Raw genomic sequence first — 26,830 nt, 5'->3', positions numbered from 1 at the left:
CTATGGACTGTGCTTTAGAGCTTCCTTTCATGAGGTCATTTTCTGTATCCCCCAGGGCCTGGTTGGAGTTCTGTTGCAGAATAGGAAACCCTGGATGCTATTTCATGTCCTACCATTGGGGTTTTGGCAGATGGAAGCGGGATAGAGGGACAGTATAAAATGATAGTTTATTGGTCTTACCAGCTGGGCTCGGGGTGAGGCGATGGCCTGGCTGAAGGTGCTGAATGGTTGTGTCTTGGTTCTGTAAATGTATTGTTGGTGTCTGTGACACTGACGTGTGGATCCCGGACTCCGTATGGGTCTCTGATTCAGATGTAAACACCTGAGAAAATTAATGTTTCCTGAGCTTTGGAACAGTGCCTGGGTCAGATCTGTCTCCTACAAGCCTTCTAATAGGCACTTACATGGGCAAGCTGGATTGGAAACAGCAAGCGGGTCCTGTTTCCAAGGAAACTCATTGCTGCTTGGCAGTGCAGCAAGGAAGCTTGCTCTAATGTTCCCAATGTTCCAGCTGGTATTGGCAAGGCGCTGGGGTGAGGAAGATTGTCCTGCTGGAGTGGCACAGACAGGGTGCCAGATATGCTCTACTGGCATAGGCAGTATGCTACGTGATATGCAGTGCAGTTTTAAGTAGGGGAATGAAGGCATATGACAAATACCATTCCCTGCTTTGTTACCTGTTTGGTTGGTGTCAGGTTAGTCAGGGCACTGAGATTTGCTGTATCTGTTATCACCATGGTCTGGGGTAAAAGGCCAGTATGTGCATATTGGGCCACTTCAGACTTGTGGCTGTAGAGAGCTAGAAATGAAAGAAAACAAAATTGTGTGGATTCTGGAGCTCTGAGAGTTGTAACTAGGAACAGTTAAATAAATGGGAAATCAACTTTAGCCAAAGTGACACCAACATGAATCTGCTGTCAGTCAATCCTGAATCTCAGACACAACCAGTAGGACATGGATCTAGGAGAGGAATCACCTACCCTCCTCTTCTGGTCTTCTGATGATAAACAGAGTGCTGCAAGCCCAGGGGCCATCAGTTAACCTCTGAAGCAAAAGGGACTGGAGGTGGTGAGATCCAATTTGAACCCTTACCATGGGGGCTCTGTATCTGGGCCATGGTGGCCATGAAGGGGCTCTGATTGATGTGGCTCTGGACCTGCTGCATGATGGGCTGCTGGTAAGATGGGTGGAGCTGCTGGGAGAACTGGACAGGCTGAAGGGTAGTAAGGCTGCTTCCCATGCTGTTTATCACAGGAACACTCTGGGCTTGGGTGGAGGTTAGGCCTGAGAAATAAAGACATGCATATTCAGTTCCTTGTTTCATCTCCTCTCAGACTGGGAGTGCATGACTGTTCCCTCTGCCGAAGTGGGGTCTGCAGAAATTCTGGAATGGTTTCCATAGCTGTGCCTAGTCTTCGCTTCCCGGCTCTTTGAACTCTGGTCAAGTGAAAAATTCTCTGAGCTAGGACTCTTTGGGGCAGGGGGAGCTGCTTTACAGCTGTGCCTTGTCCAGTTGTGAATGAACTTAGTGTCTATGAAAGTTAAGGTCTATCAACAGTAGTTTGAGCCACATCTCGTGCAGAAAAGCACCATGCAAGTAGCTCTTACCACCAGTGCTTGTGCCTGAGGTGAGGCATCTTGTTCAGCCACAGATTACGCAATGCAATTCTGTTCAAATCTGCTTAATCCTTCACTGGAGAGACCTTCTTTAAAAATGAGAGTGGAGTTTAATGGCCCAGTCATTATTTTAAGCTCACCTCAGTCTGCTGGCAAGAGTGCTAGGTGTAACTAGCCACAACAAACTAAATTTTAGACCTATGGGGTTCATTTTGTTTAGGCTACCAAATAGCTGGATTTGAACCAATGACATGGAGACGAAAGGTTTTATATCCCTTTACTCAAGTTCCTTAGCCATCCATTCCCCACTTGTGAACTGGTAAGCCTCTACAGGAGCGGGACGTTTTCATATCATGTGGAATGGTGCAAAGTACTAATGCTTCTGAAGAGCTCCTGACAATCCCTAAAGTTGTGATAGACTCCCCCAGCCATATATTTTCCTTTCCACCTCAAAGCTTTTGACTCAGGAAATGAGACATTTATAATGATCATAGATCCTTTTTTTCCTTTCTGGAAATCCTGATAAATAGAGTGTGGGATAGAAACCACAATGAGCCCTCCAACTTCCCCACATTGTTCACTGCTTACCTATTACCAGGGTGGAGGCCCCTGTGTTGGTGAATGCTGGTGCCAGGGATGAGGTCTCACCAGCTCCAATTGCCATAACACCAGGCAGTGATGTCATGATTAGATTCTGAGTTTGCTGGCTCAACGAGTGTGGATTTTGCTCTAGGCTGTGCAAAGCGGTCAGGGTGCTGACAGGAGGGAGAGGTCCCCCATGAGCAGAGATCTGGGCATGAGGAAGAAAGAAGAGCTGTGAAAATGCTATCTGCAACAGCTGGAGTATGCTGAGCACTTTAAAGTTCCAATCTGTGATCAGTTTCCCACCCAGCTTCTGACAGTTTGGAAGGGACTTCATTTAGCTGAGTACAGTTTGTATGCTTCCTTTGATGCTGCCTCCATGCTGATTGATTAACCATTAAAGAACACTGTCACGGTATTAACAATAGCACTTTGCCCTGGTCAGTCTCCTCCCATCTGAGAATCTCAAAGTGCTTTACAAACATTGTGAATTTAGCCTCTGTTCCCATATAGTGAAGTATTATCCTCAGGGAGGGGGAAATGAGGTACAGTGGTCCATCCATTTACCCTATTGCTGCTTAATGTTATTAAAAATCCCATGCAAATTTTTATGTATAAAAAGTTTCAATGCTTTTTTTTTTTTTTAAACATATTAAATGTTCAGCTTTAGCAGCCTAACACTTATACTTGTTTAGCACTTTGTAACTAGGGACCTCAAAAGGCTTTACAGACTTGAACCCTCACAACCCCATTAGAAGGTAGATCTGAAGTTCATTTTAGAGTTTGAAAAGTGAGGCACAGAGAGGCTAAGTGACTTAAAAGTTGGTTCAAAGCGGAGGCTAGAACTCATGAGTCCTTCCTTTCTTAGGGCTTCTCTACACTCTACGTAAGTACGCACCAGAGAGGTGTAAATTCTAGTGTGCATTATTGCAGGGTTGCTTGTTATAGAGAGAGGGAGCATGTCTGGCTAGTGGGTAGAGCAGGACTTTCAGTTCTAGACTTGGTTCTGTCACTGACTGAATTTGTGACCTTTGTCAAATCATTTAACCTGTCTGTCTCAGTTTTCAAACTCTCAGATTAACTTCATAATTCATATCTACCTTCTAGTGAGGTTGAGGTTGTAGTCTGTAAGCCATGTGAGGTCCCTAGTTAAAAAGTCCTATAAAAGTATCATAAGAGTTCAGCTACCAAAGCTGAATACTTAATATATAGTTATTTAAGAAGTTCCAATGCTTTATTTATGAACAACTGCATTGAATTTGTAACAAGATTAAGGAGCAATAGGGTAAATGATTGGACTCACCATCTTGACAATGTCTCTTTTTGTACACAGCAGTAAAAGGAGATTTTCAAAGTCTTGTGGAAAGACTTTTCCTTCACAGGAGTGACCAGAAAATCAGCAAAGTGACTGGGTGACTGTAAAGATTTTAATTGGATTCATAAATTGAACTTTGCCCCAGGACAGCTATGGACCAATACAAACGTCTTGCTAACAGGTTTTATATGTAGCATACAATCTAAGGGAACTGTGCAAACCAGCCAAGAATGATCAATCGTATAATCTTAGCGTAGTGATACAAACCACATGGGAGGAGGCTTAGTTAATGAAAGATATCCAAAGGAGATCTGCCTCAAGATGAATATGATTAGGCTGGTACAATCCAGATTTACTGTACAAGATCTATTGGTAGGAATTCTGTGCAAACTGGGTTTGTTGCACCTAACTTTTACAAATGGGTCAGGGCAGGTAACAGGTCCCTGTTTTGTTAGTCCCATTCGATTCTTTTCAGCTATCTTGCTGAGTGTGGAGTTCAATCAAACGTGAGTGGTAATGGAAGGAGTCTGATCAGTGGGAGAGGAACAGACCTTTTGGGGTGGGCAGGTTAACAACAGGTGTGTCATTAGATGTCTTGGGCCCTGTTTTCCTACTGAAAGGTGTACCATACTGTTTTGATTAATCCCAGGGCAGTAACGGGCTAGGGTAGTCCTACTCAATCTTCATGCTCCCAGTACCCACCCCCACCACTAGGTGGCATGGTGTGAGAATCCTAAGAATGCTTTTGAACTTGCTACTGCTGTGGGGAGTTAACAGCATTCTGGAAAATATAATTTCTGAATATTGTCCTCTGGAAACCCAGGGATCCTTCTTTGATTCCCTGACATCATGGAATCACCAGGACTAGGGTATATGTCACTCACCAGCTTAGTGTCTGTGCTCAACAGGTTCTGGCTTGGCTCCAGTCCAGGGGGAGAGACCTGATGAAGAATGGTTTGGGTGGTCACCATGGAACTGTTCCCATGATGATTGCTGCTGGAAGACTCTGCCTCATTGGCTGGCTGCTGGTTGTACCTCATTCCTATGTCAGAAAAGGAGAGACTTGGTTCCCACAGATGAGGCTGATCTAGTAAATTAGGACAAGCAATAAATTCAATTCCCTTTGTAGGCCTTTGTCAGGTGCACTGAGGCAGCCCTCCTTCACTGGTGCTGTTTCAGAGCTGAGAGGCTGTGTGGACTGAGCATGGTACTTGGAAACCAAGAACACACCAAAATTTTAATCCTCTCAGTAGCTTGCTGGGTGGCCTTGGACAAGTCATCTCCTAATGTACTGGCTTTGTGCAGGGGCGAATATCGCCATGGGGGAAAAGCTGTGTAGCTAAGTTGGTTAGAAATTCTTCCTGGGAGTAAATATAGAAAGGAAGGGAGTTTGAGTGATAGCATCTACCACAAAGTGAGAGGGAAAGTCTTCCAGGTTCACTCAATCCTGGGCTTCCCTGCCCTCACCAATAGACCCAAATCCTTCCTTGGAGAGACCACCACCTGTCAAAGGGAGGGGGGAATTCTTCCTTTTAGCCTTTTAAGTGGAAGGCCTTCTCTATTCTATTGTGTCAAGGGAGATTGGTAGCAACCTCTTACTCTGAGAGGGATGATGGAATTTCCACCATTAAATTCCTGCTCTAGCACTGAGGACCTGTTTAGGTAGTAGCTTTATTCCCTTCCCTGCACAGAGCGGGAGTTTGCACTTGTGCTCTAATTGGAGTGTCTCTTCCAGCCCTGGAGATCAATGATGATTGATACTGCTTCACTAACACACTGGCATCTCAAGGACTTTTGCCTAGAAACATGAGAAAGGACAAAGCACCTGAGCATTAGAAAAGTGAGCTTGCTGAATACAGGTACTTATTGCTTGTTCATCTGGCTACCACAGAGAAAGGAGGCAAAGATGCCATTCTTCTGCTTTCAGTGCTTATGAAAACTGACAGTCTGTTTTGTGTTGCTGAGGCCGCAGAGGGTTACTTTTCCTAACTCCTAACAATTCAGCCAAGAATGTTTGTGTCTCTGACTTGTGGCAGTTGGAGGCTCCCAAAGAGGGAGCCGTGTGTGTGAGAAGAAAGGGTATACAATTAACCTCTGAGACAACCTAACAGGCGAGCCCTTGAAATAGGGATTACTGACTACTGTTCATCAATAGGGGGCTGTGACAGAGCAATGAATGAGAACTGACTGTAAGGCACTCCCTCAGCATTGAGCTTCCAATGTCCTCTTCACTCCACTTCATAGAATCATAGAATATCAGGGTTGAAAGGGACCTCAGGAGGTCATCTAGTCCAACCTTCTGCTCCAAGCAGGACCAATTCCCAACTAAATCATCCCAGCGAGGGCTTTGTCAAGCCTGACCTTAAAAACCTCTAAGGAAGGAAATTCCACCACCTCCCTAGGTAACCCATTCCAGTGCTTCACCACCCTCCTAGTGAAAAAGATTTTCCTAATATCCAGCCTAAACCTTCCCCACTGCAACTTGAGACCATTACTCCTTGTTCTGTGATCAGGTACCACTGAGAACAGTCTAGATCCATCCTCTTTGGAACCCCCTTTCAGGGAGTTGAAAGCAACTATCAAATTCCCCCTCATTCTTCTCTTCTGCAGACTAAACAATCTCAGTTCCCTCAGCCTCTCCTCATAAGTCATGTGCTCCAGCCCCCTAATCATTTTTGTTGCCCTCTGCTGGACTCTTTCCAATTTCCCCACATCCTCCTTGTAGTGTGGGGCCCAAAACTGGACACAGTACTCCAGATGAGGCCTCACCAATGTCGAATAGATGGGAACTATCCTGTCCCTCGATCTGCTGGCAATGCCCCTACTTATACAGCCCAAAATGCCGTTAGCCTTCTTGGCAACAAGGGCACGCTGTCGACTCATATCCAGCTTCTCGTCCACTGTGACCTCTAGGTCCTTTTCTGCAGAATTGCTGCCCAGCTATTCGGTACCTAGTCTGTAGCAGTGAATGGGATTCTTCCGTCCTAAGTGCAGGACTCTGCACTTGTCCTTGTTGAACCTCATCAGGTTTCTTTTGGCCCAATCCTCTAATTTGTCTAGGTCCCTCTGTATCCTATCCCTACCCTCCAGCATATTTACCCCACTCCTCCCAGTTTAGTGTCATCTGCAGACTTGCTGAGAGTGCAGTTCACGCCATCCTCCAGATCATTAATGAAGATATTGAACAAAACTGGCCCTACGACCGACCTTTGGGGCACTCCACTTGAAACCGGCTGCCAACTAGACATGGAGCCATTGATCACTACCGGTTGAGCCTGACGATCTAGCCATCTTTCTATCCACCTTATGTTCCATTCATCCAGCCCATACTTCTTTAACTTGCTGGCAAGAATACTGTGGGAGACCATATCAAAAGCTTTGCTAAAGTCAAGGAATAACACACCCACTGCTTTCCCCTCATCCACAGACCCAGTTATCTCCTTATAGAAGGCAATTAAGTTAGTCAGGCATGACTTGCCCTTGGTGAATCCATGCTGACTGTTCCTGATCACTTTCCTCTCCTCTCCGTGCTTCAGAATTGATTCTTGAGGACTTGCTCCATGATTTTTCCAGGGACTGAGGTGAGGCTGACTGGCCTGTAGTTCCCCAGATCCTCCTCCTTCCCTTTTTTAAAGTCACCCTTCTCCCCTCATCTCGTGGATGCGAAGATATCCCTTTATCACCTACACTCTCATCTTGTGTAAACCCTACATCAGTTTGGCTCTCCCATCTACTGATCAGCTTCTGAAGGGATACGCTTCGAAATGGCCTTGGTGCCTGAACTTGCAGGCTCACCTGTCTCCTGTTCCAAAACTCCCGCTTTGTAGTCAGTACTCACCATGGACTTTGCTTGGCGAGATAGCAGGCGTTGGCTGAAGGGAGGAAGAGTTGAGAGAGGTCAGTGGGGGAGCAGAGCTGGGCTGCGGCCCACTGTAGGTATCCATGGCTAGCTTGTGCCGAAAGGCCTCCTCCTTCCTACGGTTGGCGAACCAGTTATAAACTCTCACCTCGGTGACCAGGTTTGAGCCCAGACCTTGGGCCTGGGATGGGGAGACGCCACGCTGAATGCACTCTGCCCTGTCAGGAGAGAGCACAGGAAGGGCCTTGGTGGTCTCATAGCTGCATTAGGAAACACTTTTTCTTTCTGTTTGGTGAGCTGGAGCACTGTTGAATGATGGATAGCTCTGGGTTGACTCCCTAATCATCTAATATGTGCTACGGTGGCTCCTGTGACCAGGCAGGGTCTCCATAACACCAGCACCTCAATGATGCACTCATGGAGTTGCGGGGGAGGAGGGCACGCTCAACAGCCAAAGGTCTGTGTGGGTGTGTGGTGTGTTCATGACTTTGGTGTCTGTATGCACGTCATCAGGCCGGGTCACCCTGTAAGCAGAGGCCCAGGGCAGGATGAGCAGGCTGTTCTGTACAGTGGTTAGAGAGGCAGAGCGTTGTTGGAGCCCAGGACTGAAATAACAGGCAGTGAGAGTTCAGTGCTGGAAGCTTGTTCTATAGCTGGCTCTAGCCAATCATTCTCTTACTTTGTCTGTGTATTGGGATTTCACTACACAGCGTTTGGCAAATTGTATCCCAAAGAAAGATCAATAGGAGATCTCAATCCACTGCTACCCCATTGCCCTTACGCAGAGCAGAGTATGGCTTCTGGCAGAATAGCAAGAGCACACAAAGGCCTCTTCCATCCCTCTCTTTTTCCCCCCCTCCATCAACACTGGAGACCCTCCTTCACCTGTTGCACTCCTCCACCAATGCTTCTCTCTCCTCCTTGCTCGGGTTCTTCTGTCTCTCATAAGCTTGGAATAGGATCTGTTGTGAGGCAGGACCCCACTTAAAGCGGTTTCTTCTCCCTTTCTTGGTGGGCAGGTCATCTCCCATGGGCTCCTCTGCCACGAGTCCCTGACCAGCATGGGTGAACTCTGGAAACACAAATGGGCAAGGGGCTTTGCTTGCTGATAGGATGTTTTTGTAACATTCTCTTTCTTGGAATTCAGCTGTCTCAGAGCAGCTTATCCTCACTCAGCATCTCCTACTATTGAACAAATGCAGGTGGAAAATCTAGATGAGATTTAAATAAAGCTCTATATTTGTCTAAAATGGGTAAGATTATCCCCAATGGGCCCATCGGACATGTTGCATCTTGATTCCTAGTGTGAAGCAGTGAAACAGAACAAGCAGCAGGAGCTGGGGTGGATGCAGCTCATGTAGAGTCCAACCCTCTAGGCCCCACTAAAGGCGAAGTTATTAATTTTACTAGGGGCCCATCTAATATGTATAAAATGAAACCGATTACAGCCACATTCGTTCGTGTGGAGGTTGCAAAGGCTATTGTTTTAAGCATGTATTTGTAACACGCTGGCTTAGTATGTGTGAGAGATGATATCCCACTAATGGCTGACCCCAGAGCTACAGCCTGCTACTTACTCATGGCTAAAGGAATTACTTCTTTAGATGAAATTGCAGAAAACTCTTTTCTGGTGCTGAAAGTCCTGGGTTCTATCATTGCTGGTGATCAGCTATGCTGTCTGTGCTTACATAAATGCACTTCATTGGGAGTGCCCCATCTTGGTCCAAGTCGATGCCTCCACTTGGATATACCGATAGATGAGGGCTATAGCCTGCTCTCCACCTTTAAAGAAGTGGGTGGCTGCAGGCTCCTTTGTGCAATTTGGCCACCCGTGTGGAATGGTGACATGGACTTGTCTAACCTTACTGCTAGAAAGGGCCTCCCTCCCATGCCTTCCACACTGCAGATGAGGGTAGGGGGAGCTATAGGACACTAGAGTTAGGAGAGATTTGCTGTTGCTGTACTTACGCTGGGCCACCTCTCGCTGCTTGCGGACATACCAGGTGTAGAGGGCAGCTCTCTTCTGGGTCTTCATGGGTGTGCCTTTGTTGAGGTGCTGTGAGAGGTGAGACTGATTTAAACCCGTAGTGTCCACCACCTCCCTTTGAGGGATGTTGTGCTGCTGGAGGTAGGATTTCACCATTTTTGCTACTCTCCAGGGATCCTCTCTAGAATTAACAGAAAATGCACCTCATTAAAGATAGAATTCTTGTCTGTGTATCCAGGTTGCACAGAAGGGATTCAAGGAATGTCATCCAGCACTTCTTGCATGAAGTGTGGGCACCAGAAGCAATGAGAGAGGTGAATCCTCTGTTCACGCTTTGCCTTTGATGAGGCAGGTAGGATAGATTTAGTATGCTGCATAATAACCGTTCATCTCTCCAAGGAAATCTTTTGTTCAGTGTGACACTCTATGCAGTGGTTTGACCTAACCTCCAAGCTAAATGACTTACTTGTCTAAATCTTTTAATGAGTATTTTTGATAGCCCTGGAGACTGAACTCCTTGGAGTAGCAGTGGTGACGGTTTCCTCTATGCCATCCTTCCTATGTAGGTCAATTCTGACCAAGAGCCTGTCACCTCTGGAGCAGCGGGAGAGGGATGAGGGGTGGAGCAGATGATGTCCCATATTTCAGGGTTCCATTTCTCACAATGCTGTATGTTCTGGGCTCTGCTTTTCAGTTTCAGGAGGTGGGTCTCTTTTTCTCTGCTTCCCTGTCTGTGGGGGATCTGTGCTCACAGATAACGTAATGTACTTTCCTAAACTGGGTTCGCTTTAATATCAGACCGACTGATCCTCACTTGGACTCGCACTCTGACTCTGGCTCTGATCCAGCTTGGGGTAACCCACAGCAGAGCCGCCAAGAGAGAGTGGAGCTCCAAACCCAAAATAACTTTACATGATTCTACAATATATACTCATGCATGTGAGACTCCTGTACCCAGACACTGACCATATGCACCGCCCACATGTCCTTACACATATGGCACTTTACACATACACATATTGATAAGCACACATCTGCTCTTTCAAATTTTCCATTTTGCATCTATGTACTTAGAGAAAAAAAATGAACACGTATTTACAATCCCAACCATTGCACTGCACTTTACAAGCCAAGAAGTGTAGAACTGCATGGAAAAAAAACCCCAAAATAGTAAACTGACCTTGGGAATTTCATAATAGTTGTAAATCTGATAAGGTTTATCAGAACGTCTGATAAGGTTCCTGAGCATTTGAGTAACCATGGGGCTGACTAAGGGGATTGTGGTTGAATTTCGGTGACTGGTTTGGGTTTGACTGAACCTGAAACTCAGTAGAACTTGGAAGATGTGAACCAAGCAGTTTAGAACCAAACATGGACAACCCCTGTGTTGAGGAAATGTATGATTTCTTTGCAGATGTAACATGGAGCTGCCCTCTGTGTTTCTAATGTGAAATGCCTGAGGGACTGACTGGACTGGATGTGATCCCAACATGGTATAGATAATGTTGATGTCCTCTCCGAATACCAGTAGCAGGTGGGTGGAATAAGAGAAAAATACCCAGGACTCTGGGGAAAATACAGCAGGACAGTTGGGGGTGGAGGGCGAGAGCAGCCTGCGTACTAGCTGCTTTGTTGACTCTGTGGGTTGTCAGAGGCTGAAAGGCGATAAGAAGGACAAAGTCCGCACCTGTTCTCTCAGCGCAAACACCCTTATCTCTGTTCCTGCTGCAGCCTCTTCCACAGCAACCAGACGGTCCAAGGAGCAAGCTCAATTGCAGTTAAAGTGTGGCAGGAGGCTGAGACAGGGGGAGAAATCTCTTTTCTTAAAATGGCACCACTGGTGGTTCTCTGATGGTGGAGCTGTGCCAAAATGCTCCATTTTCCACCCTCTCCCCTTGTACTCTTCAAAGACCCCCAAATTAGGGCAACCCATCTAGCCTATTTTTTCCCATTCCTGAGCTTTAAGCAGTTGGTGTTTGCTCTACTACCTCTTGAGACGAGGACTAATCTCCTCCTTATTGTAGTCTCTCTTAATTCAGCCTCTATGAATCTAGCCTGCAGCTGAGCCCTGGGCACTTTCTGTTCTACAGTGATAGATTAGAAGAGATGCTCAAGGGCAAGGCTTCTGCCCTGTCTTTCAGATCATGTTTCTGGGTCAGCTAGTGAAGAAAGGGAGGGGGATTCATGATCACCCATAGACGCTTCTATAACATACTGACTTCCTTCCCACTTGGCATCTGAGCCACGTACTTCCTCTCTCTCTTTTACCAGAATCCCCAGCTCTCTCTGTCAGGAAGGAGTGGGGAGGTACTTGGGAGAGGATGAGACTCACACTTTTCATAGTTTAGAACACTATGGGGTGCCAAGGTAGACACACATTCCCAAGGTGTGTCTACAATTAGAATCATAGAATTTCAAGGTTGGAAGGGACCTCAGGAGGTCATCTAGTCCAACCCCCTGCTCAAAGCAGAACCAATCCCCAGACAGATTTTTGCCCTAGATCCCTAAGTGACCCCCTCAAGGATTGAACTCACAACCCTGGGTTTAGCAGACCAATGCTCAAACCACTGAGGTGCATCTGCACTTGGGAGCTGTTTACAGCACGGATGTCCCCTAACACGGGTAAAGGGTGGTTTCATGGTGTAGCATAGATGATGCCTTAACTGTGTGCACATGTACTGTCCAAGCCAAAGCTTTAATTCCTGTGTAAAGAGACCTCGTGACCCTAGGTTATACTGTAGAGCAGGCTGTGTGTGTTGTTAGGTGAGTTGAACACTCTCACAGACTATCACTTATCCTCATCGTGCCACCTGCAGAGACCTTCACCATAGACAAAAACACCAGGGATGAAATCCTTGCCCCACTGAAGTCAATGGCAAAACTCTCTTTGCCTTCAGTAGGAGTAGGATTTCACCCCAGGCCCAATCTTGCTCACCTTACTTGGGCAAAACGCCCAATTAATTTAGTAAATCAGGACTGCAAAAAGGTCCCAGCCTTGTTCAACATCTGACCGCTTCCTGCCTCATTTTGGCTTCAGCTTTCCATTCTTCCCAAGTACAAACTTTACCCCCATTGCTTTACCATTCTTCAGGGTCTATCTCCAGATTTTCCTTATCCTCAGATAATAGACTTTTACTCTTTCCTTATCATCTTCTAGGTCCTGGTCTCTTGCCTTCAGCTTCTCCTTGTCTCCTGAGCATAGGCTCTCTCCCTGGCCCTATACAACCTCTGGGGCATGGGGTCCTATCTCTTCCATTCCAGCTGCTCCTTTCCTCAGTTGTGAGGTTGCTTTTTGAGGGCGTATTCACCTCCCTTTTGTTACTTGAACAATAAGTAACCCAGGTAGTTAGTTATAAACTCAAAGGGAACAAGAGGCTAGTTGATAATTTATAGCAACATCTCAAATTTAAATGGAAAGTAAATATCAAGTTGTTAGCATTAAAGAAAACCCAATCCAGAGAGCTGGGGATGTAACATTCAAGGGACCTTCTCTCTCCTTCACTCTTCCTGATTTTTTCTTCCCAATCTTTCTCTCTCTCTCTCCCTTTTTTTGTCCTCTTTCTGTCCATCCTCTTTCCTTTATTCTCCACCACCTCTCAGGGCAGCATAATCTGATCCTTTTCAGATTCCCTTGTGCCAAAGATCTGATTTGATCTCTTGGAGGCAGCTTCTGAATTCCTTGTGGTTTGAACTGGAAACGAGTTCAAAGGAGGCCCAGAGCTTTGAAGTGCTCAGGATCATCCCACCAGTCCTTTTAATTGACGACTGCCAGACATCTATCGCCGGTTTCAATGCACAGACTGGACCTGAGATAGGCAGAGAGCAGGGAAGGTAAGACTAACCTCAGCATGGTTGTTTTCATTTGAACTTTGCTTGGTTTGCCTTAGCTTGGCCTATACAATCAGATGCTGACATAAAAGGGGTGTTATAGCTTAATCTCAGGGCCCCTCAGCAACTAGCTCCCTGGGGGAAAGGGCTGGGCCTTTTACCTCTACATCTCCCTGTTTCCTCTTCAGAAAATACGCCCAGAAAATCTTAGCATCTCAACCTCCCTCTTTCCTTGTGGAATTCTACCCTTTGCCCTAGAAGGAAAAATTGCTATACCTACCCACAGGGAACAGCAGCCCTTATCCTGACTTCTCATAAATCCGCCGCATACCCCTCACCGATTGAAGTCTGCGCCTTCCCCTGTCCCCCACCAAAGACAATCTGTATTCTATCTTCTCCATAGGAAATAACTAATAATTGCCCCCATAGGCTCCCCCCACAAATTAATTAATTTACTATTGACTTCTCCCTCCAGTTCTGTCCTTTATGGAGTGAATTGAGGCATTTTCAAAAACACCTACATTATTTAGGATTGTGGGTCCCATGGAAGAGCAATGAGACTTATACTTCTGAATCACTGAGGTACTCTTGAAAATCCCATCCCTTAACTCTCTTCTGGGATTCACAGTGTAGTGGGTGAAGGGCTGCCCCACTAGCTCCTCACTAAGGAAACCTCCCTATGGATTGCATACTCAGTGTATTCTATAGGGGCAAAGGGTAATGGACTCCAGCAAATGAACTTAGAGCTATGTAAGGGAGCAATTGCTTCCATACTGGATTCATTCAGTGTAATACAGTGGTTCACAAACTGCTTCGCAGGATCACTTGTGTTTCACAGAGCACATACTAATGGTCTGCAGAAAGGTGACTGGTCACATTGTGCTTTTTCTCCTTGTTAGCAGGCAGTACATCAAAAGCACAGAAATACATTAAAAATTTTCCTATGTTACTTTCCCATGTAAGCAAGTAAGTTACTGTGACTATGAACAGGAGGAGAGGTGTCCATGAGACAATCTTTTGATCGAGATATGGTCTACAATAGTCTGAAAACTGCTGGTAACACATAAGGAGATTTCTGCACTTTCATAGTGCCTATGTATTTGAATACCACAAAATCATGCACTCAGGTTTTTGAGCAACCATCAATTTGCAAGTAGGAAAGCTCTGTTCTGCATGCCGTTTTGCTAGGTGATCAAGGCTGCTCTCCTACCTTGTGTCCCAGCTGGTGGGAAGTGATTTCTATAATACACCATTTTGTACTATGTATAATATTGACTTCTTACCACATCTCCAATCCTGTTCCTTTGTCAAGTGAATTGAGACATTTTCAAAAACACCTACATTATTTAGGATTATTTATATATAATATAAATTATTATTTTAAGGACATGCCCATCAGGCCTTCTTCTATTAAAAGAAGGCTTCTTTCCTGAAGGGGCTTCTTAGTTGTTGCTTGCCCATTATCGGTCTCTGATATTGACCCAGATGTTTTTAATTTACTTCCCCAAACACACAATTGCTTTTTAAAATTGTGCAGAAAGGCAAAGATTTTTATCAGACCTATCTATCCACTGCCCCCATTTAGGAGACATTTTTAATGGGTTTGGGTCAATATGCTCCATGCCTTGTGGTTAAGAGAGAAGATCATGGTTCTATTTCCAGCTCTTCCACCAACTTCCCATGTAACCATGGTTAAGGCACTTAACCTCTCCGTGCCTTAGTTTCCTCATCTGTAAATGAGGATGATGTCTCATTCACAGTGTGTAAAGAGCTTTGAGATCCTCAGTTAGAAAATGCTGATGAAGTGCAAAGCATTACTGTAAAAATGTGGTATAGAAATTAGTGTTGTGCTGAAACTGACAGAAACCACAGGGCAACTGGAAAGATGGGGAAGATCAGAAACCAGAGTTTATGCCAAGGTGAAGGGCGATGTTGGGGTGAAGGACCACACTGGATCCCCAACTCCTGGATAGGAATTCCCTCCAGTTGTGAAATTCTCTTTACCAGAGCACAGTGGATGGAGTTTAATTCCTGCTTCATCCATTCATTAAAGAGGGGATAAAGCCAGGTGCTCTTCTCTAGCTTCCATGGCTTTCTCTATGGAGAGACACCTGATAAATCATCAGAAGTTAATGATCAAAAAGCTTATCAGGGTCTTTTCGTTTATAAATTTATAAGACAAAAGAGAAATAATAAAGCCATTGGATAATTAGTAACTAGCCAGGGCCCGCCCGGTGCAACTGGAGCTCAAACTGCCCCAAGATCTCTACATAGGCTTAGGGAGAAGAGAGAGAGAAGGAGATGGGTAAAAGCAATGTGAAAGAGAGACGGACAGACAGATAGGCAGACATAGAAATAGGGTGATGAGAGACAGAGAAAAGGGGGGGGATAGAAAAGGAGGATCTGAGGAAAACATCTAGAACAGGGGAGTTGGAAACAGCAAGGGTGTAAGAAAGAGGGAGGGGGACAAAATGAAAAGGCAGAGAAGGGAAAGGGGTTTATTGGATGGAAAAGAAGATTGAATTATGGGGAGCATCTTTCCTCTCAGGTAAGTGCTGTTCCAGTGTATTTTCTTCCTTCAGCTACTGTAATGTGATCAGCTCCAAATCTGCCCAGACTCTCTAGAGGTCAGGCAATAGAACCATCCCCTCTTAAATATTACAGTGAATATTTAACCCTTAAGTACTGTGCTATCTCTCTATCTTAGGGCTATTGCTGGGGTTTTGCTCCTACTTTTTCTTGTTATGTTTTGTATTAATATCCTTTCCCCATAAAAAGGAATGGCCACAAAGCCGGTAAATCCTCTAACTGCAGTTTAATTTTCCCATAAAAGATTGTAAGTACCGGTTTGAGTCTCCAGAACATCGCAGTCACCCTGTGCCTCCTGTCTGCTCCTAATCTTGGAGAATAGCTTCAGTGCAGACAGATGAGATTTTGTGGCTAAGGATTTAATTGTGTTAGGTGGATTTGAAGGGCGATATCCTGAAGTCCTTGCTCAGGCAGACCAGCCATTGGAATCCCTAGGATTCATGTCGCTGAGTTAGAATTGCAGGAGCACAATTCTGATTCTGTCTATGGGTTTACTGGAGTGAGAGTGAATGGTTCGGGAAACTCATACTTTTTTGGCTATTAAGACTAAATAATTGCATGTTAAGGCAAGTCATAAAACAGTAGTCCGTAGACTGCACATTGTCTATATTCAGTGTTCATGATGGGAGATGGAGGATAGAAGCATTGGGTATGTTGACCTGGATTGCCAACCAATTTGGCTGGCACTCCCTCATCTGAAATTCCCACTGAAATCAGTGGGAGTCTTACCTGCACAAAGACATGAAGATCAGGCTCTCTTAATTTGTCTCTACTGACAAATACTTGACTCTAGCTAAAGTCAGTAAAATAACAATATACATCTCGGTAAAAATGGCAAGAGAACTTAGGAGTATTTTTCCCTCCTATGATGAGAATCCCCACACTACATGATGGAAGTTAATATGACGACTTATTTTCTTATTTTTTTCTAACCACTGAAGTGGTGGCTTCTGTAAAAACTGACAGACAGCTAAAGCGACAGAAGTTGTACAGCTCCCAGATTTTTCTGAAGTCCTTGTTTCCCAGATGATATTAGCACTTTTAATATGTAATTGGGCCCCATGGCACTTTGTGTGTGCGTATGTTTGAAATGTCTTTGGAAGGAAACTGAACATTATTAAGGAACATGAAGCTTGTCAGTTCAGTGGGTTTTGGGGCTGGCATTGATGGAGAGAATCTCTGCACGCTTAGATCAACTGTAATCCCTAACATATTTCAGGGAAGAGGTGAAGGAAAGAGAAATAAAGGAACGGAGAGCAAGAAGGGGAAAGGAAAACCATGTCCTTACTGTAATAGTCTCTCCACCACAGCCTTCTGGTGAGCAGCCTCCTCTGGACTCAGGTTTTCCAGCTCCTTCATTATTGGAGGGGTGAATTCCTCCCCATCGTCAGAGGTTTCCTCCTCGGACATCCTGGATTCCTCCATCCCATTGGGCAGATTGGGAATTTCAGCACAGGGTTCCCCTTTTTCTGCCTGGATGGCACTGATGGCACGCTGGCTTTCACTCTGGAGGGCGTAGGGGTCCACTTCCCCAAGCGCTTTGATCAGGGTCTCCTTGGTTAGCCCTGACTCCAGCAGTGCTCCCAGCAGCTCCACCTGAAGATGACTCAGCTTAGAGACCATGGTCTTCAGTCTGGTGTCCCTTGGATTTGAGTTTCAGTACGTTCTGCCTTCAGCCTTCCCTACACCATGTTCCTGAGGTAACACGCCCGACTGTCAGCAGAGTGGGAATGGCATAGATTCCCCCTTTGCACCCCCCCAAAAAACAAAATACAAAAATGAGCCACTTCAGACCCCCCACGACTGTCCTGAGCCAGTGCTGATAAAGGGACCCTTGGCTATCTGTTTACATTGGAGCAGTGTAAATTCTCCAAGGTTCATATTTATCCGTGTGCTTAGCAAGTTACTGAACTTTGGACTTCAGCACTGCAGCAGCAGTTCACAAAGTGCAGGGGGGGGAGGGGAAAAGGTAGGGAGGCAGAAGAGAAAAGGAGAGTAAAAGGAATGGACAGAGAAAAAGCCAGGATGGGAGATAGATAGAAGAGAGAAATAGAAATAAAATTGAATGAGAAAGTGAGCGCGGAGAAGTCGGACTGGCTCTTGGCCCTATTGGTTTAAGAGCAGGGATAGGCTGGAAGAAGCATGGGGCTAAGCCCCACCAAAACCTTTGGGTTGGAAATTAGTGGCCTCAGGAGCTTGGCCAATCTTTGTGCACCACACCCCAGGCATCAAGTACAACCTCTGGATTTATTCTAATATTCCAAGATCTCCCATACTCGCAAAGGGCTCCCATTGACTTCAGTGGGACAGGCTGGGGCACTAAATGACTGCTGAGCCAGTTCCCCACATTGGCACTTACCTGTCCCCATTTCTCTTCATTGGAACCTACTGCCTTTATTATTCATTTGGTGAGGGCTCTCAGTGTGTACTCTTTATAAAGGAGACATGGGGCCTGCCCCACTGAACTTACAATCTAAGCAAGCAAACAAAATAAACACGCAAGGTGTGTTCTGGGTATTGGTGCACTTCTAAAGGTTCCTGGCTTGCCAACAACTGCTGCTCCTCCTCCCTTTGAGTGCCACCCACAGTGACTTCATTTATCAACACCATAGTTCTATCCCTATCGATACTAACCTGCTTGAGGAATCTACTCCCAACTGTTGGATGTCTTTTTAAAATATATGCACTAGTTAATCCCAAAAGGTATGGGCTTGGTGCCGGAATCACTTGGTCAAATTCTCTGGCCACTGTTGTATGGGAAGTCAGATTAGATGTTAATAATGGTCCCTTTTCACCTTAACACCTGTGAATTAATGTATCTGCTCTGATTGGCTAACAGAAAGCATAATTAAAATTATCAACTTGTAATAGTCTAATCTCCCAATACTGATTTTATAGCTTGTGCCATCTTGACTGGGAATGAATGTTTGTTTCCCCGGTGGGATCAGAGAGGGGAGGATTTTAACCATAATGTTTTACTGAGGGGGTCTTTGTAGATTCTTTCCCCCACATTTGTCTCCCTTTTATATGTTACCCTCTAAGGCCCAAGATGAGGACGGCTGGATGGAGCTCCCTCCACAGCCCAAGGACTGACCAAAGGTGATGCTGCAGAGTGACCTGGGGCACTCCCTTCCCTTTGGGGGCTTCCCAAGCCTCACTCTGTAGAGGTTCACTTACACATTGAGTCAGCAAAGGACAAAGCTCCTTTTCAAAATGGATCCCCATTATGACAACACAACAAGCTGGGCCAATTCTAGGGATGAGCAAGGAAGGTGGTTGCCCTTACCGGCAAGTTCCGAGGGTTTTGGTGGTATTTTTTTTCTCCATTCGGCTGATTGGCCATCTGTTTTTCTTTGCTGTTTGTTTGTTTTCTTTGGCCACAATAGGGGGCACTAAAAACATTTTCTGCCCTCGCCAGCAAAACTCCTAGGGCTGCTTCTGACAACAAATCATCAGTGGATTGCTGGGTCAGCCCTTCAGCAGGGATTTTCACTAATAGTTTGCCTTTGTTTCAGATGACTCTGCTCCAGAAAGCACCTCCTCCCCTTGGCACAGGGCAGAATACACAAGTAAAGTTAACATGGCTAACCTGAGGTCCTGGAACACAGCTTCAGCCTGGTTAAAGGCCATGCATACTGTAGTCTGAGCCCCAATTGTAAGTTTGGAAAGCTTTTGTTGTCATTACAAAACCCAGCTGTGATGTATGTAGCTATGAAACTGCAATCCCCTCGTGTTCTGTGCACTGCGCCTTTATGTCTCTAGGACCTCTGTGTGCAGAGACAACAGCCATAGTGTTCTTGCTGTTCTTTCATGGGGTGTTTTCCTTAAACTAAAATAAATAATTCAGACTGAAAATGTATTTTTATTTTAAGAATGTTTGTATTTGTTGTCTCAAACATACAACAAAATAAAGCGAAGATTGGACAACGTCTAGACAAAGAGAGTTCACATTCTGATCAAACAACTGTGGGTGGAAAACTTTAAAGGGAAACATTTAAAGTTTCTGTCTGGTCTAAAGAAAGAACAGGAGTACTTGTGGCACCTTAGAGACTAACAAATTTATTTCAGCATAAGCTTTCGTGGACTACAGTTCACTTCTTCAGATGCATAGAGTGGAACACACAGACAGAAATGAATTCGTTAGTCTCTAAGGTGCCACAAGTACTCCTCTTCTTTTTGCGGATACAGACTAACACGGCTGCTACTTTGTAACCTGTCTGGTCTAAGGTGCTCCTCAGCATTTAGGGAAAAATAGAAAAGTAACGTAATTATTTTTTGAAATGACAGTCCTGATTTGGAGTGTAGGTTAATGGTGCATGCATTCTCTTTGTGTATAGAAAAAGATAACATTAATTAAAAGGACTCTTTCAGGTTAAAAAATGATGTGTTTCCTGGCCTGGGTTACATTTTAGCTAAAACTTGAAATAATTTCATAGAGTTTAAGGTCAGACGGGACCTAGTCTAACCTCCTGTATATCACACCAACGCCGTGAAACCCAAATGAGACCTAAGTATTAGGATCCACAGAAGACTGCCAATCTGACCTGTGGGAAAATTCTTTCCCAACTCCACATATGGCGATCAGTTAGACCCTGAGCATATGAGCAAGAATCAGTCAGCCAAACACTTGAGAAAGAGAATGCTTGGAGTTGGTGCCACCTCAGAGCTCTGGCCCACCCCACTGATGTCCCATTTCCAGCCATGGTCATCCCTGATGCTTCAAAGGAAGGAGTTAAAAAAAATCCTCACAGAATACATTGGGGAAGGGGGAGAATCCCTTCCTCATACCTGTCAGTTCCCAGCTGAAACCCAGACACATGAGCTTCAGGAACATATGCCATAAACCAGAAGTGAGACCTACTCCCACCATCACAAGCAATCCTATTATACAGTTCTCATAAATTTGTCCAGCTCTCCCTTAAACTAATTACGTTGTTTGCACCCCCAACTCCTATTGGGAGGCTGTTCCACAACCTCACCCTTCTGATGGTTAGAAACCACCTAATTTCCACCCTAAGTTTGTTCATGGCCAGTTTTATATCCATTTGTTCTTTTGCTGATTTGCAAAAAATAAATAATGAACCTAGACTAGTCGAATTCATCATTGTTTCCTATAATTTCACTTTCTGGTTCATCCCTATTACAAAGATGCTGGAAAGGAATATTATTCTTCAAAATAAACTTTGTTCTTTGCAGCAATAATAAAAATAACCGTGGAAATATTTTTGTTAGGTTTTGTAAAACTGACCTTTTTCTAATCCCAAGTTTGGGCTCTATTTTGACCCACCAGTACCTTTTGAATATAAATGGGAAATTATTTCCTGGGCAATTAAAATATAATTGTGAATTTAACTTCTGTTTATTAGTTTCACTTTCAGACTGTTATGCACTATCACAGTAGTGTTAATGACTGGGCTGCAGTCACTGCAGAGGAAGAGTTAAATCCAAACAAACTCCTTCTATTGTTTCTTTTTAAGATCATTATATCGATATTAAATTTAGTAAAACTTACTTTAAAATCACAAACCCCCAAATTCTAGACTTAATTGGACCTGACACTTTCCCTCCCAAAAAAGAGTTTGGGACAATAGGAACAATGCTAGGAAGGTCCCAGCGTGAGATGGAGATTCTGGGACTGCCTCATGTCATTGCAGGAATCTTTCTCCTTCACTGCATTTTCCTACACTAAAATGGCTTATTCTGTATCTCGGTCTCATTCTTACTAAAATAAAAAAACAACCTTCAGGTTCCATATTCATGGTATGTGGGAATACAATGAGGAATCTCTCTTCCGAATGGATTTGTTACGGTGCAGTCAAGTCACAGGAGCCAAAGTTCCAGTCAGCATCAGCACTTGGCAATTGTAGGGAGTCCAAGGTTTTGAAAAACGATACATTAGCAATCTCAGAGGCCTTCATTTGTGGACCTCAAAGTGATTACAAACATGAATGAATTAAGCATCACAATCACATACCCTGAGAAGGTAGATGAATTAAAATAATTATAGAGCATTTTTCATTTGCAGAGCTTAAATTGCTTTATGATGTGGGTATTTTGCAGCTGGAAACCAACGTACCAAAAGGTTAATTGACTTTTCCAGGGTCACGTAGGAAACTTGTTGCAGAGCCATGAATAGAGGCCAGCTCTCCAAGCCTTAACCACCAGGTCATCCTCCTTCCTGCCATTTGGGACTCCTTTGAGTTCATCTGCTTAACAAAAATATGAACTGACACTGACCATATAAAGATTGCTGCTCATGTTGAGGACGTGAAGTCTTGTGTGACACTGTCCAATGACCTGCTCTGGCTGAGGTTTGGAGCAGAGCTGGTCAGGTCTTGAGAAAGCTATCTCCACTTCTTATTCATCAAAGCAAAGGTGATTGTGACCCACAGTCTTTAAATGTGCAGGAGACAGCAAAGGAATAAAGAGTAAGCAATATCTTGGGGAAACTCCCTATTTTCTGATGAAAAAAGGTGATGAGCTACCTCTCTGGCTACCATGGACAGAGCACAATCCTGGGAGACGGTGTGTGGGAGGATTCCAGAGAGCAATTCGGAGGTACAGCTCACATTTCCCATGGACAGATACAATGATCACAGTTGTGTCCATTTGGTCGCTTTAGGTAGGAAATACTGTAGCAATTAGCACCTCTTAGCAGACTTCACACATTGCAGCATTGATCAGTTTGGATGTAGACTTGACACAGACTAGGAGCAAAGTGTAAACTGGCCATGGGCATTTTTGCCACTACTGAGAGCCTCTGAAGGGGTATAATAGTCCCACACAACTTTATTAAACCTTTCACAGATAATGCAATGTGCATTCTATATTTTTGTGAAGAGGGGAAGGTTAATTTACAGTGATTGAGACCAATTTTTTTAAAAGATACTTTATCTTTGAAGGACTTAAAAAGTCTTCTGTTCTTTTATGAATACATCTGGGATTTATGTTCCCAAGTCCTGCTCTATATCATCATACTGTGAAGATGGGCTTCCCATTTGATTGTGAATTATTCTATTTAGTTATATTTAAGACATTAACATTTCTCTGTCACACTTGTAAAGTGCCTAGTATAGTAGTATGTTTCTCTTAATCTTTTTAGAGTTTGCTCCTCTGTGTAGTTTAGTGTAATGACCTCACTATTCTGTGCAGCATAGAGAATTATCTTCTGTATTACACAGCAGCTTTCCCTGAATTGAGTACTTTGGGGACAAATGTACCTGTCCAGGAAGTACCCCCATTTCTTCTGAACACCCCTAAGCTTAGACACATTTGATTTCTTGGTTGCTTCTTGGGAAGAGCCTGCTCTTGAAAAGAGGAGCCAACATCTGGGCTTATTACTGAAAGACACAAGTGAGGAAGATAATATCTAATAATCTTTCTTTAAAACCACAGGATACAGCTTCTTAATGCACCCAGAAACCATCTCCCAGCTAGTCCTGGTCCCTCTTGCAACCTCCAGATATGGAAAACTTCAGAATGGCTGCATCTGAAGGCCAGTTGGAACCAAAGGACTTACTACTTGTAATCTTTCAGAGGTACCTATTCTAAACTCCAGATGCCTGGACAAATAATTAAAACAAAAATCTAAGGGTAAATATTCTTAATATAAAAAAGTTACTGCCTAAAAGCTTTTCCCCAACATAATCCATCAAATCACAGATAAACTGATAAACAGTTCAGAACCCCATAAAATAATACCCCACCTCAAATCCTCCCTTCCTGAACAACCCAAGAGAAAAGATGAGCTTTGCAACATGTCCGTTACAGCTGTGGCATAGGTTAAAGGAGGAGGCTGCAGTGCTTTACCCATCTAAGTTACAGTCCTACTACTAGAACAAAAACTAAAATGTACAGTGGCACAAATTTGGACAGCAGAGGTTCTTGTGACTTAATGGCATGGCACCTGACAGCTTTTGCCATAATAATGAATGTTTGGATGATAAGGACTTGTTTTTGCTGCATCAGTGTTCTTGTTTAATATAAATGTTCAGTGTTTGCGGACTTCCTTATCTGAAATAACTGACTTACTGAGTTGTGAATGACTTGATTAATTTAGGCTGTAATGTGAACTAAGTTACCATGCCTCATATGATGTTTGCAGCTCTACTAGTGAAAGGAAGCTTTTAAAATTCAGAGGCTCAAAATGACACTTGTCTGTTTTTCTTATATCTGTTTTCAACATCCATTTTATTGTTTTCCTTGCCTATTTTTTTTGCAAAATTAATTCACTACTCTTTTCCTTCCAATTATGAATAAATGTAGTTACAGCAGCCCAGTGCTTAAGATTAACCCTTCAATGACAAAATAATATGAGCAACCCTACAATAATAAAGAAGCTTGCTCAACCCAGTGCTCCTAATCAACTTTACATTAACAAATCAGTGTGAATTCATAAAGGAGAAATAAATAAAGAAGGAAGCAGACTTTAGGTTCAAGCTTCTATCTGTATTTTTTTAAGGGTGAGATAAAAATATTACATCTTTCTAAAATTCTGTGCATGTTACTTTCAGATGATAATGAATAATCTCCTTCACTCTCTCCCAAACAGTGGACAGGACAGTGTACTGCATGGGAGTTGTCTGAAAGTGTTGAATTGCTGGCATTTCCTGACAGACTTTTGGAACAAGGTGTGTCTCCTGTATCTTGAATGAGGCATTCTATTCTACTGATAAATAATGCTCTAGTTTTGATTAACCATTCTAGTATTGTTGCTTTTGTCAAGAATATTTAATAAAGTAGTTAACTGAATTAGCAGTCAATGCCACGACGTGAAAGTACGATGTGGGGGTGTTATATAGGTGGTATTCTTGTTTTAAAGCTATATGCTATATTATTTTAGAGCTATACGAATTCTGCTTTTTACGGCCATCTCCCTTCTAAATCAGAAGGTTGTATTAATAGAATTGAGAGAAAATTCAGGCCCATAACATCTGATTTGTTCTGTCAATAACATACATTGTAACCATTGTATTGAATTACATCCATTGTATTCAACTATTCCTCTTATACGTGCTGACAAATAAACATTGCAGTTTTCTATGGCAAAGTCAGCCCCTGACTTATCCACATCATGGCTCCAAGGAGCATCTGGGGAAGGAACAAATACAAATCGTCCTATAATAAAGAGACCACCAGAGGGAGCCCATATAGTTCAATTATTGTAACAGCCACACTGACATTACTACATTTTACCACACCTCTAGCAGAGTGTGTCAAAGTACTTTACTGGCATGAATTAATTTAACTTCACTATCCTTCCTCTTCCTAGATAGAGAACTGTCCTCCTCCTCCTAATCCCCCTGTTACAGTGAAAAGGAGCTATTACAAGTGTAGATGATGATGATGATGATTTGTGCCCTGGGAGCTCACTCTTAATTAACATGTGGGATTGTGAGAAATCCTGGATAACGTTTGTTTTTTTGTTTTTGTTTTTTTTTACAGGGTTACATGTCAGCTGTTTGTGCAAACCGTGAACACCTCATTGGATGGAAGGAGTACCAAAATACATTATTATTAGGGGATTATGATGGGAAATTAGTTTGTAGTAGAGCAGGAGAGTAAACAGCTACTTTTTGGTAGGTACCGAACCTGGAGCCTTGTCCTCAGCAGAGCAATGTCTTGCCTCTTTAATTCCCCTCGCCACGTGGTGCAGGGAGTAGTTAAGATCAAGAAAACAGGTGTTTTGATGCCCTTCCCTGGACATTTAAAATTAGACTGGACAAAGAACTAGAAAGTATGGTATGGGGAATGACCCTGGGGTGGTCTTAGGGAGATGGAGGGGATGAACTACAAGTCTTCTTTATCTCTAGTTTCCTCTCTCTCTAGAGGATGAGGAGGAGGATGTGCACACAAGTATGCCATCCTTTCATTCTTTAACCTGCCTGGATAAACAGAGGTAGGAGCACACATTTAAACCATCTACAGTGTTGAGATTCATATTAAGATCTTGAATGCAGAAGAACCCATTGCAGCTCTGAGATAAATTCTAAGACTGGAGTTCTGATTTTTGCCTTCTTTCCCTGATCATTTCCATCCTCTCTGCTCCCCCCCAAACCTCCGAAGAGCTGACAACCATTCCTGTCATGTCTCTGTCTGCAAGGTGGTCATTTCACACTAGGCCACTCTGCTTTTATCTCTCTATTTCCATCAGTGAGGAATCAGAACTGGGTCTGTTAGACTGACATCTGATAAAAGCCAAGCTTTGTGGCTGATGGGGGAGGGCTCTTTGCTGTCAGTGGTGTCATCTGATTCCCCTCTACCACCCGTTCTCTCCCATGCTGTTACCTTACTGTGCCCTGGGAGCTACTTATGCAACCCGGGACAAAGAAGGATCTTATTTGTTTGCTGCCAGCACTGAAATGGCTCTGACAAGTCTAGGCACTGCAGCAGTGTATGTTCAAGGTGCAGTGCAGTGCAGCTCACTTGAAGAGAGACTGTAATGTCAGACTCTGAAATCACTGAAACTCAGAGTAAGGCTCTCCATCTCTTGCAGGTCTGAGGAGATTCTGTGAAAGAGAGATATATGATAAGAAAATAATTTGGGGAATGCAAGCAATGCCCCACCCCACACTGCTAAGAGTGAGTGCGTGCTGGATCTGCAGAAAGGAATAAACCTGCCTTGTGAACTGGTCTCATTGTTACTGTGTAATGCTGCTGGAGCATGCCTGCAAAATCATCATGAATGTTTACTAGCCTAGGCACAAAGTCTACTTGCCTGCTTTTACCATGTTGTTGCTGAAAATCTAATGATAAGTTAATTGCCCATCAGATAAAATCAGTTGTGCCTCAAACGAATGTGGTAAGTAGAGTTTTTCCAGGCTGTAGAATTAGAAACCATTTCATCATGGGTGGTCAGCATGCGTGCTGCTGTTCTATGGATACCAGAATTGTTTTATGCCCCATTCCCAGAAGAGTCCAGGAAACTAATCTGAAGAACTGAAAAGTACTTGAAGTATTGATTTATTCTCCCCTCTGATAGTGGAAAAGAGCAGGAGATTATGCTCTACTTGTTTGTAAAGACTTGTGAAAATAAATTGTTTGAACAAACTGA

General features: G+C 43.9%; 1 protein-coding gene and 1 long non-coding RNA gene across 10 annotated transcripts in view; one reads left to right on the top strand and one right to left on the bottom strand.

Annotated features, from left to right (window-relative positions):
• HNF1A (HNF1 homeobox A) overlaps positions 1–19,286 on the bottom strand; it is a 21,853-nt gene extending 2,567 nt beyond the window's left edge. The window contains exons 1-9 of one of the 2 annotated variants that reach the window (XM_054006187.1): positions 17,066–19,286; positions 9,342–9,541; positions 8,259–8,445; positions 7,353–7,591; positions 4,399–4,601; positions 2,206–2,407; positions 1,093–1,284; positions 678–799; positions 181–322 (exon numbers count right to left, since the gene is read on the bottom strand). In XM_054006187.1, the coding sequence (XP_053862162.1) occupies positions 181–322; positions 678–799; positions 1,093–1,284; positions 2,206–2,407; positions 4,399–4,601; positions 7,353–7,591; positions 8,259–8,445; positions 9,342–9,541; positions 17,066–17,400 (1,822 nt within the window). In that variant the 5' untranslated portion in view covers positions 17,401–19,286. The remainder of the gene's footprint in view (positions 1–180; positions 323–677; positions 800–1,092; positions 1,285–2,205; positions 2,408–4,398; positions 4,602–7,352; positions 7,592–8,258; positions 8,446–9,341; positions 9,542–17,065) is intronic. The other variant, XM_054006188.1, reaches the window with a different exon arrangement.
• LOC128824566 (uncharacterized) lies at positions 12,806–26,830 on the top strand. Of its 8 annotated transcripts, XR_008442495.1 has the most exons (7): positions 15,447–15,736; positions 19,293–19,432; positions 23,173–23,315; positions 24,329–24,407; positions 25,222–25,355; positions 25,606–25,675; positions 26,273–26,830. It is a non-coding gene; the product is annotated as an uncharacterized LOC128824566 (long non-coding RNA). The 8 variants fall into 8 exon arrangements; XR_008442496.1 differs by adding an exon at positions 21,878–22,335 and having other exon boundaries at positions 15,421–15,736; positions 25,222–26,830; XR_008442493.1 differs by having other exon boundaries at positions 15,438–15,736; positions 25,222–25,675.

The sequence above is a fragment of the Malaclemys terrapin genome, chromosome 16, assembly GCF_027887155.1.
Source record: "Malaclemys terrapin pileata isolate rMalTer1 chromosome 16, rMalTer1.hap1, whole genome shotgun sequence".
In the NCBI taxonomy this organism is placed as follows: domain Eukaryota; kingdom Metazoa; phylum Chordata; order Testudines; family Emydidae; genus Malaclemys; species Malaclemys terrapin.
The sequence above is the reverse complement of the archived record's forward strand: the minus strand, read 5'-3'. Positions and strand labels throughout refer to the sequence as shown.